Source organism: Perca fluviatilis, chromosome 15 (assembly GCF_010015445.1).
Source record: "Perca fluviatilis chromosome 15, GENO_Pfluv_1.0, whole genome shotgun sequence".
Taxonomy (NCBI): Eukaryota; Metazoa; Chordata; class Actinopteri; order Perciformes; family Percidae; genus Perca; species Perca fluviatilis.
In genome coordinates this window covers 7156699-7175526 of record NC_053126.1, presented here as the reverse complement: position 1 = coordinate 7175526, position 18828 = coordinate 7156699, and the positions used below count along the sequence as shown (strand labels likewise).

The 18828-nt window shown below is 40.7% G+C and overlaps 1 protein-coding gene across 2 annotated transcripts in view; it reads left to right on the top strand.

The window, feature by feature from the left end:
* The first annotated feature begins 4086 nt into the window (after window positions 1-4086).
* LOC120574177 (protein kinase C beta type-like) overlaps window positions 4087-18828 on the top strand; it is a 108585-nt gene continuing 93843 nt past the window's right edge. For both annotated transcript variants that reach the window (XM_039824382.1, XM_039824381.1), the window contains exons 1-2: window positions 4087-4523; window positions 6062-6093. In XM_039824382.1, the coding sequence (XP_039680316.1) occupies window positions 4345-4523; window positions 6062-6093 (211 nt within the window). In that variant the 5' untranslated portion in view covers window positions 4087-4344. The remainder of the gene's footprint in view (window positions 4524-6061; window positions 6094-18828) is intronic.

Here is an 18828-nt window from a genome sequence, read left to right as displayed (position 1 = left end):
CCATCGTTAATGTTCTTAAAACATGTGATCCACACCCTTTAGTCACTTTATCTTGTAGCTTGCATTCTGGTCAATAGGCATTTTTCACTGAAGACATTTTGAATTGTCACAGTAGGAAAAGCACAGGTGTAAATAATGAAATGAATGAATTTCATTTAGCTGCTTTGATTTCAGGTTCCTGGTATCGTGCATGCTGGCTCACTGTCACTCTCCCTGGAACACATGAATATTACATAGCCACCGTTAGTGTTATCAGTAACACCTGCGCTTTTCCTACTATTACAAGTCAAAATGTCTGCTGTGAGCATGTTACTGGTGAAGTTTTCTTAGCAGTTTTTTTGAGTTTTCATAGTAAGCTAAGCACAGGTGCAACAGATAGAGCTAACGATGGCTTCCATCTAGCTGTGTCAGCTGGATATGCTGTTATTAATTTAATAAGCTACACCTGTATTTCGTGAATCAAGTGAGACTGTAAGAAACATGTACTTGTATCTGTATCTATTCTACAATGGACTTCTCATAATAATATTAATATAGTAATATTGCTGGAGGTCGACACAACATGGCGAGTGTAAGACATACTTAGAAAAGCTCTGACATTTAGTATTAATGTTATAGATTGTTTAAACATATTCTTGTAAAAATATAATGGCAGCAGGATGAGAAAAACCCTGCTAAATGTTAACAATAAGCCATAGAAAATGGAAATGTGACTTGCAACTCCATTAGATTTATAGCCATGCTATCATTGGGTTTATGACCAACTACAAGCAAAATTAATTTTCATTCAATTTAGCTATACTTTGTGCTTAGAGGTAATTGGCAAATATTAACATGCTAGTATGCTAAATTAAAATGGCGTAAACATCACACCTGCTAGACATCAGCATGTTAGCACTGTCATTGTGAGCATGTTGACAGTGGCATTTAACGTTCGCTCAAAGCTCAAGTACAGCATCACAGAGCTGCTAGCATGACTGTCTTGTTAAAAAAAAAGATCTTTAAGAGTGATTTTATGGGATTTTGGTGATGATAACACCAGTGACATACCTGCTGCCATCCACATCTTATTGGACATCCAAGCTGGCTCGCCAGCATAGACATCCGCCTTAGTTCAATGGCCCAGGGAAATAGTTACATAACATCCTGTGTATTGATGAAATTGAAAGAGATTATGGTGCGAAATGATAGGTCACTGTGCCACAATCTATACATACACACAGGCCCAGTCAGTTTCCCGCAGGGTATGCTTACATCACTACCAGTGTCTCTTGATGCCTGTTATCATTGCAAATTAGGGTCTAATCATTTCACAGACTGCCGGCCGTCTAGACAGATGGTTTTGTCACAATGCCTCTAATGTTAGATGGTACTTGTATGAATGAATAAGCGAGGTAATAGGGACCAGAAAGGTTACAAACTGACATCTGAGCTGCTAACTAAATCTACAGTAAACCTTGTATTGATTAAACCAGGGTAAAATGCACACTGTTATCAGTCCTGCAGCTAAATCAATCTCATCTAGGTCATTCACTGGCAGCTGACTGCCATGATGCACAGCATGGACCAGTTGGGACTATTGGTTGTCACTCTGGCTGAGATTCTGTGGCCTTAAAGGAGATCAATACTACTACTATATCAGTTGTTAATGTGTCTTGTTAGTATATGAAGGATATGTCATTGCCACAGCACTGATAGTTAAACAGGTTTCTTGGCATCATATTTACAGATCAAATGACTCAGGAAGTCATATAAATGAATACCTTAAATGCATCTTGGAAAATTTTGTGACATGAAATTCATCCAACAATCGCAGATGATGATCCTCCGAAATCCCTTTGAAAGCAAAGTTCTTAAGATGAGTCAGAACTCAGCAACTGTGCTAGCTTTCAATGCCAGCACTCTGACTTAAAGAGTCTGTGTTATCTTCCTTCCCCAAATGGAAGATATCTCTTTTTGGAAATGAGCAATTTCAAATATTTAACGTGATTATTTGTGTTTACTGTTGGCTGTACAGTATATATTGCAGATTTAAGAAATTATGTTTATTCTGCTGTTCCATATAGGCTACAGTATTTGCATAACTTGCTCCAGATAAAAGTGAATCTCAAAATGGATCACGCATCATCATTTTGCGTGTAAAGGCGAGCAGTTTGAGCATGTAACGGGCGTTTAAAACTCCTTTTAAATGTGTTTTCAGACTGAGGTCTTTGACACAATCTGCAGATGAAGTTCTCTGTAGTGTAATGCAGCTGTGACATGCAGAAAGTTCACATGAACTCACAAGTTCCATACGAAGGAAGAGGTGGATAAGATGATGATTGATATTGATTGCTTTAGTGGTGTTTTAGACCATTGTGGGCAATATTACAAATCAATGAGCAGGACTGCCTGGATATGCTGGATTTTAATATGATTTTGCAAACACTGTGCAACCCTGTCTCCTAAAAATTATGTTTAAAGGACAGGTTTACAATTGTTCAAGTGTATCTCAATACAACACTGACATGCCATTGTGTAAATTGAAAGGGTTATTGCAGTAATTGTTTGTCCTGTCAATACTAACTGCAAAGAGATCCCTTAAAAAAGCGGGGGGAGGGGGGGGGGTTGTTTTTTTTTATTATTTGGAGGTAAAAAAGAATTCAAAAACGAAATCCACAGTCCAAGCAAATTCAGTCAGGCTTTAGCAGTCTGACTAATCTCCATAAAAACAGACATCTGCATATGAATGCAGAATATGTAGGCAACGGGACAAAGTTTTCGGAGGTGTTCTGGTTCGCGTTTGTAGTCCAAGTAGTTTGGACAAATCACATTTGGGCGGACTTTGGTTACATGCAGGCAAACAGTCCGTGTGGAGAGCAAAAGAGGCGAAACGCATTGGCCAAAATGCAATCTCAGAACCCATCGGCTATCGTCTGACAACGATTTAACTTTTTATTTTATATATTTGCATTCATATTCAGATATCTGTTTATAGAAACGCTGTCTCTCAACTCAAACTCCATTCTCGCGTCTCAAGTTGCTAATCGGACCAGGCGCACGGAAGAGGAAGTCTTGGCCCGGATATCTGCTGCCTACACCAGAACCCCCAAAATATTTGCCGTTGCCCCCAGAGGCGAAATCCTCGTCAGACCAATAGCTGATGGGTTCCGAAATTGGAGTTACACGAATCAAGTGGGTATCTTCCAAGGTCTCAGTCAATGGAATCAAAGAGGGAATTTCATGCTAAAAAGACTCAAACTTTTGAAGATAGCTACTTGATTTATTTGTCAAATTCAGACTGTGAGGCTTCAACCTGAAGCAGCCTGAACTTTAGAGTGATTTCTAGCACAGACCGAGGACTGTGGATTGTTCCCTATCACTTGACACATTATTTGACATACCCATTAAATTAGCATTAGGAAGATATTTCTTTACGGTCAGTCTAGACACAACAGGAACAATAACAGCAACCAAAAACCATGGCAGTGTACATGGGCATGTCAGTATGGTTATTTAATCCATAAAGATTTACTATGCCCGATGTATTATGAATATTGCAATGTAAAACGCATATAGGCTATGGGGCTAGATGATTGAATCCATATCACCCACTCCCGAGGAAACACACTCATTTCATTAACATTTAAATAACCAGGCATTCAACAAAAAGGATGAGCTTCAGATTAACACTTTAAATGTTAGCATAACCTTTAGTAGGCTGACAGGAAATTGATGGGGTAAAAGTTCATAATACAGATTATTTTTTAAATATTTGATATAGGCTTAAGCACCCATTCAGCTTTGTGAATGCTTGGTTTTTGAAAGTAGCATTTAACGAACTAATTAAACTACACTTTTAGGTAGAAGGTGGCGTGGAGACATAGCCTAAATGAGCTTTAATGGTTTACAGTTCAAACTCTCCAAATAGCTCTTAAATGTCAAGGCAAGGTAGGCCTAAGGAAGTGAAAGAGCTCTCCCTTTTGGTACCCTCTCTCTCTCTCTCTCTCTCTCTCTCTCTCTCTCTCTCTGTCGTTGTCTCTCTGTCTCTCTCTCTCTCTCTCTCTCTCTCTCTCTCTCTCTCTCTCTGGTAGTCAACTGCTCTCTGTGAGCTCAGAAGAAAAGGAGGAAGCGGGGAGAGAGAGCAGCGCAGCGGCAGCTCGTCCACTCTGACAGACAAGATTACAAAAACCTAAACAAACCGAAAGCTGACTCTCAGCTGATCGCGACACCGACCGTTTTCAATCCTCCGCTCGGAACAACGCGCGAGAAGCGACTTTTGCAACCCCAGAGACGCCAACAACTTGCGTCGGTTAGTTAAAAGTGCAAAAAATAAATAAAGACAGTTGCACAAATAGTCGGAGAATGGCAGACTCTGCGGCGGCCAACAGCGACGGGGAGGACGGACCCCGCGAGCCCATGCGGGGCTTCGCGCGCCAGGGAGCCCTCCGCCAGAAGAACGTGCACGAGGTGAAGGACCACAAATTCATCGCGCGCTTCTTCAAGCAGCCCACCTTCTGCAGCCACTGCACCGACTTCATCTGGTGAGGAGCGGACACACGGACGGATGGAGGGGCTCACAGGAGGGCAGTTTAAAAAATGAATTGATTTCAGTTAATTTTTTTGTGCTGTTATAGATTTAGGTAAAGAAAGATAAGATATGGCATAATGTTAAAAAAATTAAAAATTGACAGATTGACAGTTTGACATGAGTGGGTGCACCTAGAGATGGAATATAAAGGTTAAAGAAGGGAGAGAATGACAGGACTGTTGAGTTGAGTTTAGTTTAGTTCATGATTTAATGGCAATTTAAATGAAACAAGTGCAGAGAAAGGGAGAGATGAGGCCTATTGAAATGAAAAAGACAAAATGGCTGTAGTGTTTGATAGTAGCCTAGGCTATTACATCATAAAGTTACAGCAGGAATAAAAGTGGGAGGGCTGCACTGGCTGCACAGATTTCTCAAAATAAACATTGATTTTGACTTATTCTTGTACTTGTTGATGCTATATGGGTAGGACAGGAGGGAAGACGGAGAGATATGTGGGCTGCACCAATAAGGAAGGGATAGCTGCAGACCATTGTTTGATGGTATTACTGGAAGTAGGCAGAGCAAAAATGGAACATCCTCCAAAAGCGGTGAATTGCAGCCAGAGTGGTAACACATGGGTCAAACACTGACACAACTTCAGCCATCATTTCTCCTGCTGCTCCTCCTTTCTCTCTTCATTATCGCTTCTAAATCACCTGTGCAGACATGTCGCCATGCAACCCCCAAGGGTTTACTAGACAGTGTCTGCACTCAGGTTATTAAATGAGATTCTGGCTCTAGGTTGGCCTAATTTGTCCCGTTTATTATTATCTGTGCTGTGCACTATTCCCAAAACGGCCATTATTTAACTCCTGTGATGGGCTTTTTAATTTGTGAATGGCTAAATGGTTTGACCTAGAAGATTGTGTGTGCACGTTCATGGGAATATAATGGGGTGGTCTCATTTGTAAATATTAAATAGAGGAACACTGTGCACCCTGTGTAAGTGTTTGACCTGTTTAGATTATCAAATTGACTATCTATCTATCTGGGTCAATAATCATAATGAAAAAACCATGAGAAAATGAGATTTCACACCTATTTGTAATCAAAATATGAAAATAAGCAGGGCTGAATGTATGTTCACGCAAGTGTTTGTGCGTGTGTACGCATGCATCTGCAGGCATCCCAGCATTCCCCATACCATTGACTAGGTGTAGTTGACCATTTTGCCCTGGGGCAGCAGCAGCCCTGTCTAACAGAATAGTATATGTGAGTGTGTTTGTGTAAGTTGACCTCAGTACATGTACTGTTCATAGAATAATCAAATGACCTCACTGCCTGCATCTTTCAGTGTGTATGTGTTTAATTTGTGCTCTTTTGGATGAAAAGCTCCAGAGCTACACACAAATGGCAGACAGTATTTGGCATTTGCTTCTATGGAAATGTCTTAAGGCGACAATAGAGGGTTTCAGAATTTTGAGTGTGTGTGTGTGCGTGTGCATGCCTGTACAATGTTTAACTTGTTTTCTGTGTGTGTTGTCTTTACAGGGGTTTTGGCAAGCAGGGATTCCAGTGTCAAGGTAGGTGGAACACACACACACACACACACACACACACACACACACACACACACACACACACACACACACACACACACACCTTCTTTCTCTTTACTTCTTTTCCTTTCCAGAGTGCTCAAGCAAACATAAGTTCTAAGCTCCTTTTTTTCATTCCAAAGTCACAAATTCTTCCAAAAAAAATATCACAGTATGACAAAAACTTGCATTTAAAGAAATGAGAGCATGCCATTGTTTATTCAGTGTCATTGTATAAAGTGGGTTTTAATGAACACCATTTATAAAAGCTAAAATCTTGACTCAAAACATCACTACCTTGACAGGCCAGTCAGCCTCCCCGCTGTGCAAATAATTTAAAGCATAGCAGTTTAAAATAGTCTTGCAACTCCATGAGATTGGATTGGTTGATTGAACAATTGGTTTTCTACATATTTAAATATATGTGAGATGAGACCTTTTTTTAAATAATGAGACTTGTGGATTAAGCTTTTCATACGAATAGAGCCATTAAAGATCAGGGAAAAGGTCTCTGTGGGAAAGCACGTGGTGCAACAGAGGCAAGTCTGGAAGTGGAGGCAGGAGTTTGGTGCTTTGTTCATAGTAAAGCATACTATAGGTGTAGATTTAGGTATTAGTTGGAAAGTGACCAAGGATGTAGAAGGAAGTGAGTCAGCATAAAACACTGCTTTTATGCCGACTCATAAAAGCAGTGAAAATTGTATTTATTTTTAAAAACGTCAAATGTATAATAAGATTTTGACTTGTCATAGTAGGAAAAGCACAGGTGTTACTAATAGCATTAACTTTGGCTCTGTTCCATTCAATTGTCCCAGTAAGCCACAATAGTGAGACAGATGGGCTACATAAAGGACTCTGAAACTGAAGCAGTTAAATGGAATTCAACTATTGTTAAAGCTTTGGTGCGTAACTTTTTGATTTTAATAAACGTCCGTTACATTCAAGCCGTTGCGAAATGAGTTGCTACAAAACTAATTAAGACGATCAGCTCCACACAACTCTGTCTGTATTTCTCAGTATGACTATTTTCAGAAGATTGTGTTTTCCGGCAACTTTCCCACGCAGAAACTCGAGTGAAGATAATGACCTCTTCTGAAGAGTCCAACTGAGTGGGGGAGGGGGGGGGGGGCGATCACGTAAGGCTTGTATCATGTGGAAGCGGCGACAGTGTGGTTGTCATTACTTAGAATTCCTCATGGGGGCGACAGAAACTACGCACTATAGCTTTAATTTAATTATTCACAGTACATCCATGCTATTTACTGTGTCAAAATATCTTCTGAGAAAAAGGCCTATTGTTTTCATGACTTTAAGAGACATGTGAGGAAGAAGCGCTCTGTCACAAAGCTCAAAATTAAACTGTGTGCACCCATTATGGAGAATAAAGTAAGAGGTTTAAGTTTGCTCATTTTGGATCAGTTCATCAATAGAGATAGTGTTCACTTCCTGAAACGATAAAGCGTAGCGAGACATCTGATTGTGTGGCTGTTGCTGGTTTTATCTACCTCAGAAAAAATTGATAAAAATCTGTAGTACTTGGTGCCATTTGACCCACCATACTGACGAAGAAACCTTGATCTTTGCTTTTCTTTGCTTTCTTCTCCGATCCCTGTCTCGTTCATCCACCGTCTGCGTAGAGCAGAGACCGATCCAGCACTGGCTTTGCAGGCTTTTCCACAGGACATGACATAAGCTATCAGAGAACCATATCCAGTCCACACAAAAAAAATATTGTGGTGCTTTTGGCTTTTGTGTTTTTTTATCAATTTGCTTGAAGTCTATGTTTTTTCCACTTGTATTAGCAGCCAACTGGATGTGTTCAAGGATTTTTACGTCTCCTAGCAACAGTGAAATATTGAAGATGCAACCATCTATATGCTGTTGGATAGAAGAGTTGGTGTTAAGCACAGCAGTGGGTTAGCTGATTTGTATATGTAATGGGTCAGTAGTGTCGTTTAGTGGAAGCATCTGCTGCACTTTAGGGATCCTCGGTGCCTGTGGAGAGGAATGGGTGTGGTGGCAGGTGTTGGGTCCCCTACTGTAAGCACTCTGATACCAGGACTGAGGGAGGGCACTGGTAGATCGATGTAGGGCTGGGCAATATATCGATATTATATCGATATCGTGATCTGAGACTAGATATCGTCTTAGATTTTGGATATCGTAATATCGTGATATGACATAAGTGGTGTCTTTTCCTGGTTTTAAAGGCTGCATTACAGTAAAGTGATGTACTTTTCTGAATTTACCAGACTGTTGTAACTGTTCTATTATTTGCTTTTTCCCTACTTAGACATTATGTCCACATTACTGATGATTATTTATCTAAAATCTAAGTGTGAGGATATTTTGTTAAAGCACCAATTGTCAACCCTAGAATATCGACACAATATCAATATCGAGGTATTTAGTCAGAATATCGTGATATCTGATTTTCTCCATATCGCCCAGCCCTAGATCGATGGATAAATGAGGAAAAGGGAAAGAGAACTTATTAAAATTATGAAATTCAAATTATTATTATTTGCGTGCGTGCGTGCGTGCGTGCGTGCGTGCGTGCGTGCGTGCGTGCGTGCGTGGGTGGGTGTGTGCGTACGTACGTACATACGTGTATGCATGCGTAAGTGTGCGTGTGACTCAGCAACACTTTGCACTTAGCTTTCATCAGAGGTGTGTGTGTGTGTGTGTGTGTGTTGTTGGTGTGCATGTCCTGAGTTGCTCTCCGACCCATTTGTCCATCTTGAGCAGGGTATCACTTCCGTAGAGCTCAGGGAGAAAGGGAATTCCTCTGCAAGGACACACACACACACACACACACACACACACACACACACACACACACACACACACACACACACACACACACACACACACACACACAAACACACACACACACACACACACACACACACACACACACACACACAGTGAGGTCAGTGTTTAGGTGTGCTTTGCCCCTTGGGTTTACATAGTTGTGTTTGTTTGACAGTCACATAATCCTCACGTAACTAAATGGACAGTGTTTGTGTGTATGCAGTGTGATATATTGTAGTGTATAATTAGATTATTTTATATCTGAATCATTTATTGTTGTATGAATAATTAAAACAGTGTTTATGTCTTTCATTGAAAGGTCAACTCATCAGTAGGACCTGGCAGGCTGTGTATTCTACAGCTCCTCTGTCTCTTGTCAGTTTATCAGTAGTTTGAGACCTGAGAGGACAAATCGGTCGGTGCCATTACTGTCTCACACAGTGTTTATGGATTGTTTGTTGGCTCTCACTAGCTGGATCAGATCTTGTTCTATTCCACTGGTCACACTGAAATGATCTTATTTTCAAAAAAATTTTCTCTTTACTTTTCTCATCCCTTCTCTCTTACCTGATAATTGTAGCATCACAACACTCTGACATTTGACCTCCTCAGTTTTGGTTGCTTTAAAGTGCCCATATTATGCTCATTTTCAGGTTCATAATTGTATTTTAAGGTTGTACCAGAATAGGTTTACATGGTTTAATTTTCAAAAAACACCATATTTTTGTTGTACTGCACAGCTTTCTCTCACTGCTGCAGATCCTCTTTTCACCTGGTCTCTGGTTTAGCTACAGAGTGAGACCTCTTTTCTTCTTCTTCTTCTGTACTATTGGTGCGTTCTTTTTGTCTTGTAATCGCGACTAGTAGCTCGAGTGTGACATCACATCCATGTCGAAAAACGAATAACCGCAGGTTGTTGTGTTCTTTTTGTCACACAATACTACGAGTCGGAGAAAAGATGGATTTTTGGAACATTTTTAGTAACATTTAGGATTCTACTCACCCAGTTATTGACATATTACACAAATATATATCTCACAGTTTCATACATGAAAATTACGTTTTGATTAACGTTAACGTTAGGCTACTGCTCTGCTTTCTGCTCAAGACTCGGCTTAAAGCCATTGTTGTCATATAGCAACCGAGCGTCTCTAGCCAATTTCAGCTGCTCAAGCTACAAAATAACTAATTAGGTGGTATTTAACTCATAATAAGACTGTAGGCGACATGCCTATAGGTAGCAGTATACAGTGCTATGTGTACGACTTCTTCATTTGGTTACAACAACGACAAAAGTGCTTAAAATTGTAGAAAACCACAATGTTTACTACGTGTGATGCACGACGTAGCCATCTTTGAAAGTGAACTCGGGGTCCTCTGAGTTCAGACGACTTGACGAGTCGTATATACGACCTCGGGGGCGTTCTTTTTGCAACTTCCGGTTTCTAACTCCGGAAAACGACTCGTAGATCGACTTCGGTGGACAAAAAGAACGCGCCATATCTTTGATTGCACTCGCACATGCGCAGTAGCTCAGATGTAGATCTTGTCAGCTAGCTAGCTCCATAGAAGTAAAAGAAAGGCTGTTTCTTCAACTTCGGTCAGTTACAAGGCAGGATTAGCTGGGAGACTTATAAATGGTACAGGTAAGTAGTTCTTTTGGAGATTATGGTGAACTTGTGTGTGTTGCAGCAGTGCTTTGCTATTGAGAACGAGGTAGCATGCTAGCGTTAGCATGTTAGCATTAGCATGCTAACGCTACGAGCTAACGGTTGTGGTTAGCCAGCTCATTACGGATTGTGACGTCACAATCCGGGCCTATTTTGAACAGCTCACCCAAAGACGGAAGACAGGACAAATTCAGAAACCGTATCTCACTCAAAACAGCATGGATGGATTTTTTGTGTGTGGAAGCACCAGAGACACAAAATAACACCCCAAATCCCAGAAAAAGTGTTGTTTTCATAATATGGGCACTTAAGTGCCAGTGATCTAAAAGAGGAAGAATATTTTAGCAAATGTTAATTTCATGGCCAACATGTACCATTGTGACATGTGTTCCTCTTGGTCTTCATTCTGTCTCGTCACTGGTGAAAAAAAAGGTTAGATTTGCCTCTGCTACATGAAGAAGATATATTTGAGTTGCTTTTTTGTTGACAATGTAATAGTTTATGAGAAAATTATTGATTTGCACCTACAATTTAGTCTTCCTTGCTTTTTTGTAAACGGTAACAGCTTACTACACATTATATCAGGAAGACTCTTGTCATAAAGTCAAATGTATGAATTGTTAAACAGTAGCCTTTAACATGTTCCAGTGAGCAGCAGCTTGTGGTCGTTAAATACCCAAGAAGGATGTGGTGTAGAGAGTAAGCAGCTTATATTTCCTGCCCGACTAACATAAAAGTTGGATTGTTTAGTTTGATTTAAGTGATATTTATTCCATTACACACCATATCTGCTGTTAAGAGTGCAGTTTGTTGTGGAAAAAAGGTATCATAATAGCATAATTGACTACTCTAGCCTACTGTCCATATGTATGCCCAGTATCTATCAAATCTAAGCTGACAACAGCCACAAGTTCAGTGTTCGAACTATACTGTGGCCTTTGGGGAAGCCCACTTTTTTTTTTCACTGGGGGGGGGGGGGCAGTGCACTTGTGACTTACAATGACTTACAAAGATAAGCTAACAGGGGCTTGCAGCAGGTGAATCGGTGCTATTAACGTCATCGCTACACAATTTCTTAGGATAACCAAAATGAATTAAACTGCCTTGTTTTCTTTTTGCCATGGCTATATGATGCTAACTGCAGAATGGATTTCAAGGACTTTGCGCGCCGATTAATGGCCTCCAATGTTGATATTTTTTGTACTAATCTTTGAGTTAACATGTACTAAACATGAGTGGAATTTGCACCGCAGCGGCGCCACGCCTTGATGCTCATGACAAGAATAGCATTTGTAGTTATCTTTATTGAAGTGAATTAGGTTTAAATCGCCGTCATGCATGAATGAATGATATTTTTGCAATTTTACACATATTAATCCACGATGATCACATTACACAAAACTTCAATTGCACATCAAAATTACACATTGTCAATATTTTTTAGAGACCCCCCCCCAAAAATTTTTTTCACAAATCACAGGGGAGCCCATGTCTTATTAAGGGGAGCCGAGCTCCCCCTAGCTCCCCCGTAGTTCGCACCCTGGGTTGGGTAGTGTTTTACTGTGAATGCAAGCAGTGGGGCTGGCTGGGTTTTGCATATTGTGTAACTCTATATACAGTATTGGTGGTCAGAGCAGCTCACTGCCTCAGTGTTGCTGTAGCTGTAAACAATAAATGATAATGTCTCCATGAGATTCTGCAGTTTAGTTTTCCACACACTAGAAAGAGGGCAGTACTCAAAGGGTAGCAGCTTGTAGTATGTGTGTGTTTTGAGAATATTTTATACTTGTGGTGTTTGTGTGTGTGTGTACACACTGTGTAGTGCATGTGCTTCATGTTCGATTAAATGAGCTGGTGAGCTCTTATTTCCTTAATGTGTGTGTGTGTGTGTGTGTGTGTGTGTGTGTGTGTAATAGGCTGTCGAGTGTCCTCCGCTGTCTCCTCACAGACTTTGGATAATTGACAAATTATCCCTTCAGAGAGCTTGAGGGATGGAGGGGGGACTGAGTGTAAGAAATGTAGCAAATAGGGCAATAAGGAGGGGAAGGGAGAATTAGATGGAGAAAACAATGTTAGATGCTTGCAAATATGGAAAAGAAGGACGGCGAGATGAGAAGGGGAGGAGGGAGAAGCAAAGGAAGATAAAGTGGGGGTGGAATTCATAGAGGGAAGAGGGAGAGACAAAAGGGGGGAGAAAGTGAGTGGGAAGGGTGTAGGAAGGAGAGGAGGATTACATGTGAAAGTTCGTAGCTCACAGCAAGCGCAGGGAAAAACAGGATGAAAAGCATATTCCATGTCCTCAGAGAGCAGTAACAAAACAGTGCTGTTTTCACTGTGGTATTGTAATGTAACAGAATGTAATATCAAACCTAATATACAGAGAACATACAGTACAGTTTACAGTAACAGAATACAGGGAAAAAAGAGAAGGCTAGGCTTGAAAAAAGAGGAATTAAAGAAAAGGTTTGAGCAAGGGTGAATTAGGGCAGAAATAGAAGAGATGCACGCTCTGTAAAATTCTCCATAATGTATTCAATCCACCATTCTATTCAGCATCCTAAATATAATCCTTTTATCGTGTATATGAGGTCTGCTTTTGCATATGATATCGCGTTGTGCTGTTGCTGATGATGCCATCAAGACAAATTGCTGTACAATTTTTTTTGATTTTAAAGAATTCAGATCATGTTCTTGTTCAAGAGAGCTGCACAAAACCCAAGTGGTATGTTCCTGCACTCAGAGGACAATTACATATATTCTAACAAAAAAAAATAGAATAAATTAAACAAGGCAGATGGGTGAAAATGAATGAGAAAGGTATGCTGGAATGACACTCAAGCAGAGAGGTGGTGGGTGAGATGTTTCTGCCAGGCAGAGGAGATAATGGACAGGGAAGAAGAGGTAGAACATAGAGACAAGAGATAGAGAGAGATAAAATAGTGTAGGCATGGAGTGTAGATTGCACCTAAAACAAGTCCATAAAGGTGTTGTTTGCTGCAGCTATTAATCTTCAAAAGGCAAAAATGTATGTATATACTGTATTTATAAAAAGGCACTATTTAAGCTTCCTTTTGACTCATGGTGTCTTTTGCATTTTGGTTTAATCGGGCGTCTCTTTCACCAGCAACCATCAAGCTGCTGTTTGGCACGGTGCCCACAGTTCCTCTGGATTCACATAATACGTTTTTCCGCCTTTTCATGAGCCTATTCAGGTTCAAATGAGTTAGTGAACATTTGCAAACACTGGGTCTGTTGGCGGTGGCGAACACAGCTCAGGTGCTATTGCAACTGCAACCTGTGTGGGTGGGAGGTCGCCGGATCCAAAACCTGCCTCCTACACACACACAAACACACACATGCACGTACGCATGCATGCACACACACACACACACACACAGACCACACAAATGCATGCACAAAAACAAAACGGCTATTCATGCACGAACATATCAAACAGAAACTCACGCACACACACACACAGCTGATGTTGAGGTGTATCATTGAGATCCTGAAGCAAAGGGAAATGGATAAAAACCTGATTCTGTCATCCAGTCTTTCATTTTTCCACCTCCTCTGTGCTCTTTGTTTGCCTGATTTTCTTTTGACCTATTGCTCTCTCCTTTCTATCTCACTCCCTCTGTTTTCTCTCTCTCTTCCTCATCCTCTGTTGTTTCCCCCATTTCTCTGCAGCTTTCGTTCCTTATCTCTGCCCATTATTCCCATTTCTTACCCTTCATCGTTCTTTCTCAGTATTTCTCCCTCTCTTTCTCCCTCTGTGTTTGTCTTAGCTCCCGCTCTCTCCTCCTTCCACCATTTCTCCAGCTCCCCACTTCTCCCGCCATCTCACTCTCTATCTCCCCCTCTTTCTCTCTAGTGGCTGTGTGTTGGAAGCTGTGGGCTTTGATGCTTTTATAAATAGCCCAAGTGATCCACTGAGAGTTCCACCAAATGGGATGGATGGATGGATAGATGGATGGGGGTGTGGAGAGGGGGATGGAAGAGGAGGTGGGGCTGAGTGTGTAGGTGTGAAGGGAGAATATTGAAAAGCGCCAGAAAAAAGAAAAGGACTAAAAAGCGACAGAGGTGTTTATTGAGATAACAGAAAGCACAGGTCGGAGAATAAAGATGTGTGGTTCTCTATCCTGTGGCCGGCAGAAATGCCTGTGGTTCAAGAGGCAGAACATTTAAATATTGTATTTTAAAATGTTTTCTTTTTAAATAATTAGCTTTCTCCTGTTTATATAAGATACATATACTACTGAAATCAAAAATTTTGGAAAATTTGATTTACTTTTCTTATTTTCAGAACATATCAATATCTCGATATCGATATTCAGACGATATTTTTGAAATCCTTCAAAGAAATGTGTGCAAACTGGCAAAGAAGGTCCAGTTGGTCTTTTGACTTGCTGCATTTGACCTATTATTGTATAGAATTACTAGTACATAAAGATATGAGACTTTATTGATTTAAACATGAACCAAGTTACTGGACTAACCGATTTTGACAATAACGATAATTAGACGATATCCTTTAAAAATTTGTTTTTAAAAGGCTGAGTTACCTAATCACTGATGATAATAATGGGCACAATGTTGAATGAAAACAGTTCTTATTTATTTTCTTTAAAATTTAAGTATTCAAGTAAAAACAATTCAAAGACAAAATACTAATTCTATACTAATACTAACTGAACTAGTGTAGGAACATTGAACTCTGAGTACACATTCAGTTGTTCACCTCTGCTGTAATGTAAATTGTGCAGCATACAAGCCAGATGAAATCATAACAATAAACAAAGGGCTCTGTTCTGTAACATATTGCACATCACCATGTCCTTATTGGAAGCTGGGGCTGGGATAGGGCAGCGTCAGGCCAAGTTTTGATAGTCCTTCTACTTGGCTGTATAGTCCTTCTGACCGGGACTTATGCTGGGATCAGGATTAGTTGGATATGAGCTGACTGGCGCAGGTGAGGGAGAGGAGCAGTTCTATATGCTTTCTTGATGTTAGAGTATACATGATCTAGCGTGTTCTTCCCTCTAGTAACACAATCTACATGCTGCAGTTTGTTCACTATGGTTAGCAGGGAGCCAAACTTGTGCTAACGTTAGCATTGAGGGCTATGTAGACGGCAGTGTGCTGTTTCCGTAGTAAATAAAATGACCTGTATATTACCGACAGGGCTCCAAGTCAGGTGAGCCGGGCTGGGCAACGATCCTGCGGTCGGTACTCCATTCATTGTGCACAAAAATGTACAGTCCTCCGCCTCTGGTCTTGCCGGAGTTATTTTCTCATCCTGCTGGTAGCTAGCTCGGCGTGCTAGCGCCGACAACAACCTGGAGCGCCCGGTCTGGCTATGTCCTCCGGGATGTTATGAGCCGCCTGGAAGGCTCTCATAATGGCTGTGTTGTATCGTAGTCCTATATTGATTAGTTCAGTGTGGCTGTACTTGTATAAATATATACGACTGGAGAGCTAGTAGCCGCTGCACAATTGCGCGCCGCCATCTTTGTTGACATGTGTTTTGAAGTGGTTTTTTCTAAGTAATTTAAATACTCGATAATGTCAATTTGCACATCGTTAAAACAACAATGACGAGTTTATCGTAAACGATATATATCGCCCACCCCTAGTCTCCACTATAGTAAGTCAGCAAAGCACATACCACAGTGATTCTCAAAGTGGAGTCCGGGGTCCATGGCACTTTGCCAGCGGGTCAGTGATTTTGACTGCCCTAAAGTGATCACAATTCATCCTGAGGAGGACAAGAATGTTTGTACAAAATTTGACATGGGACTCCATCCACTAGTTGTGCATGGATTTCCCTAAAAACCACATATATCAACCTCATTCTGGTGCTAGAGGAAATGTCACCTAAGTCAGTAGGATTCAACATCTGGGGAGCATAGACGTCTGTACAAACTTTCATGGCACTCCATGCAATAGTTGTTGGACCGAACGACCACCAGACGTAATAGTCATTTCTGCGAGCATGGCTTAAAATACCAGTTTCAGTATTGGGTTTCAAAAACCTGTGTCAAGCAAATCCTCACTATAGCAGAAAACCTTTTGAAGGTTTTTTTGTTGTTGTTAATTTTATTTAACCTTCATTTAGCCAGAAAGATCCCACTGATATACAGGATCTCTTCTTCCAAGGAGTCCTGGTCAAGACGGCATCATAATCAGTTTCACGTGAAAACAATTTCACATCTTAGAACCAAGCAGCAACTTCCGGTCCTGAAAAGTGAAGCCAATGCAGAAGTTCCTTAAACCTGCATTCTATCTTATTTCCCGTAAGGGGGCGAGTTTATTGTCTTAATTGCTAGTTTCAAGTCTTTTTGAAATAGCCGTGAACTTGTTTTGGCTGTTGTCCATGTTTTCATCTTAAAACGTTGACCCTCTCACTGTGTGTTTTCATTTCATCAAAGTTAAATGGAACATTTTGGTCACTAAAAATGTCTTGTTCGGTGTTCGGTAACCTCTTTAGCATTTAGCTTAGCGCGGCTCCATTAAAACCACATACAACACAGTCTTAGTTGCGTCATCCTCCCCAGCTCCGCCCTCTTGTCCAAATATGGTCACTTCTGACTCCAAAATGTAAACTCCCTGCTTTAAAATGGCAGTCCGCAAACCAATGGGTGACATCACTGATGCTACGTCCATCTATTGTTAGAACACATACAACACATAAAAGCAACACAAGGGAACTATTAGCAGTATAGTTGTCGATGCATCCTGTGTGGTCTTTAAATCTGTCTTCTGATTATTTTCAGTGAAGCATTGACCTCGTCCAAACAGATGTTCAAGGACTTTATTTTCAGCATTTTCAAGGGTTCATGTTATATAACACTATTGTGCAGTCTTTCATGCCATGCCACTGTGATGCGTATAACAACTCTGATAGTGAGCCTCAGTCGGCTTATTGATGGGGCCAAAAATATTGCAGCATTATAGTGCATTGATTTTTCCTTCGTTCCCCTGGTGCTTTTCAGACACAACAAACTTGCATCCTAAACAGCTTGTGCTCAAGGTACACAACAACATAATATGAATCTTATGTTCTATGTGGGAAGGCTCATTCTGCTTATTACTAGGAGGAGACTGCTGTGTAGGAAATTAATTTAGAATTTTGCTCTACTGCAGAACCCATCTGAAGCTACAGATGAGAGCAGTTAGCCGATTGTGTACAGCGTAAATGTGAGTGTAATGCATGACGTGGCCTAATTTAAAAAGAGGAATTCAAGAACTGGAGTCAAACCAAATTTAATTAATTCATGCAATACATTGTTGTTGCAATTTGAAATATACATGCATGTAAACTGAGGCTCTATTGTGGCTTTGTTTATAGTATTTTTTCTAATAGTCATTCTACAGTTACACGCAGCGTGTTTCCTCCCATAACTGTTTCCTCTTCTCAGTTTATTGTGGAGGGTGTTAAAGAGCTGTTGTGTGTGTGTATGTATCTGTCAGTATGTGAGCATGTTTGACAATCTAATGTGAGAGATATAGATTAAGAGGTATATGTGTTGTTGCCTTGTTCAGTTAACCTATTTAGAAAAGTGAGTGAGAGAAGCCAACTTTAAAACAGGAGTTTTTTCTGTTTATCAGCCGTCAGTGGTGGCTATCTGATAGGTCTGTGTGTGTGTGTGTTTGTTATACCACAGGTGTGTGTGTGTGTGTGTGTGTGTGTGTGTGTGTGTGTGTGTGTGTGTGTGTGTGTGAGACCAAGTCTAATTTTACTTGTCGGTGAGGGCCAGCTCCTTTTTGCGCCGATCTTCTTTCACACATCTGAAGACTCTGATCACTCAGAATGTGTGTTTGGTTGTGTGCTTGTGCTTACTTTCAGTTACAGATTGACACACTATCTCCTTTATGGCTTGGTTGTCCTTGCTGCTGACATTTGCAGCAATAGTACACCCGTTGCCACGGTGACACCTTGGAGACATATCCTGATGGATAAGACGGCCAATGTGGGTCAAGCTTGTCCGGCATCACACACACACACACACACACACACACACACACACACACACACACACACACACACACACACACACACACACGCACACTCTCACACACACACACACACACGCACACACGCACACACGCACACACACACACAGTGTACACCAGCTACTAATTACTTATACTACTAATTTAGTAGTAAGAAAAATGTAAATTATCACTTCACCAGTTTGAAGGGAAGATATAATCACAACTATGTTCTATCAAA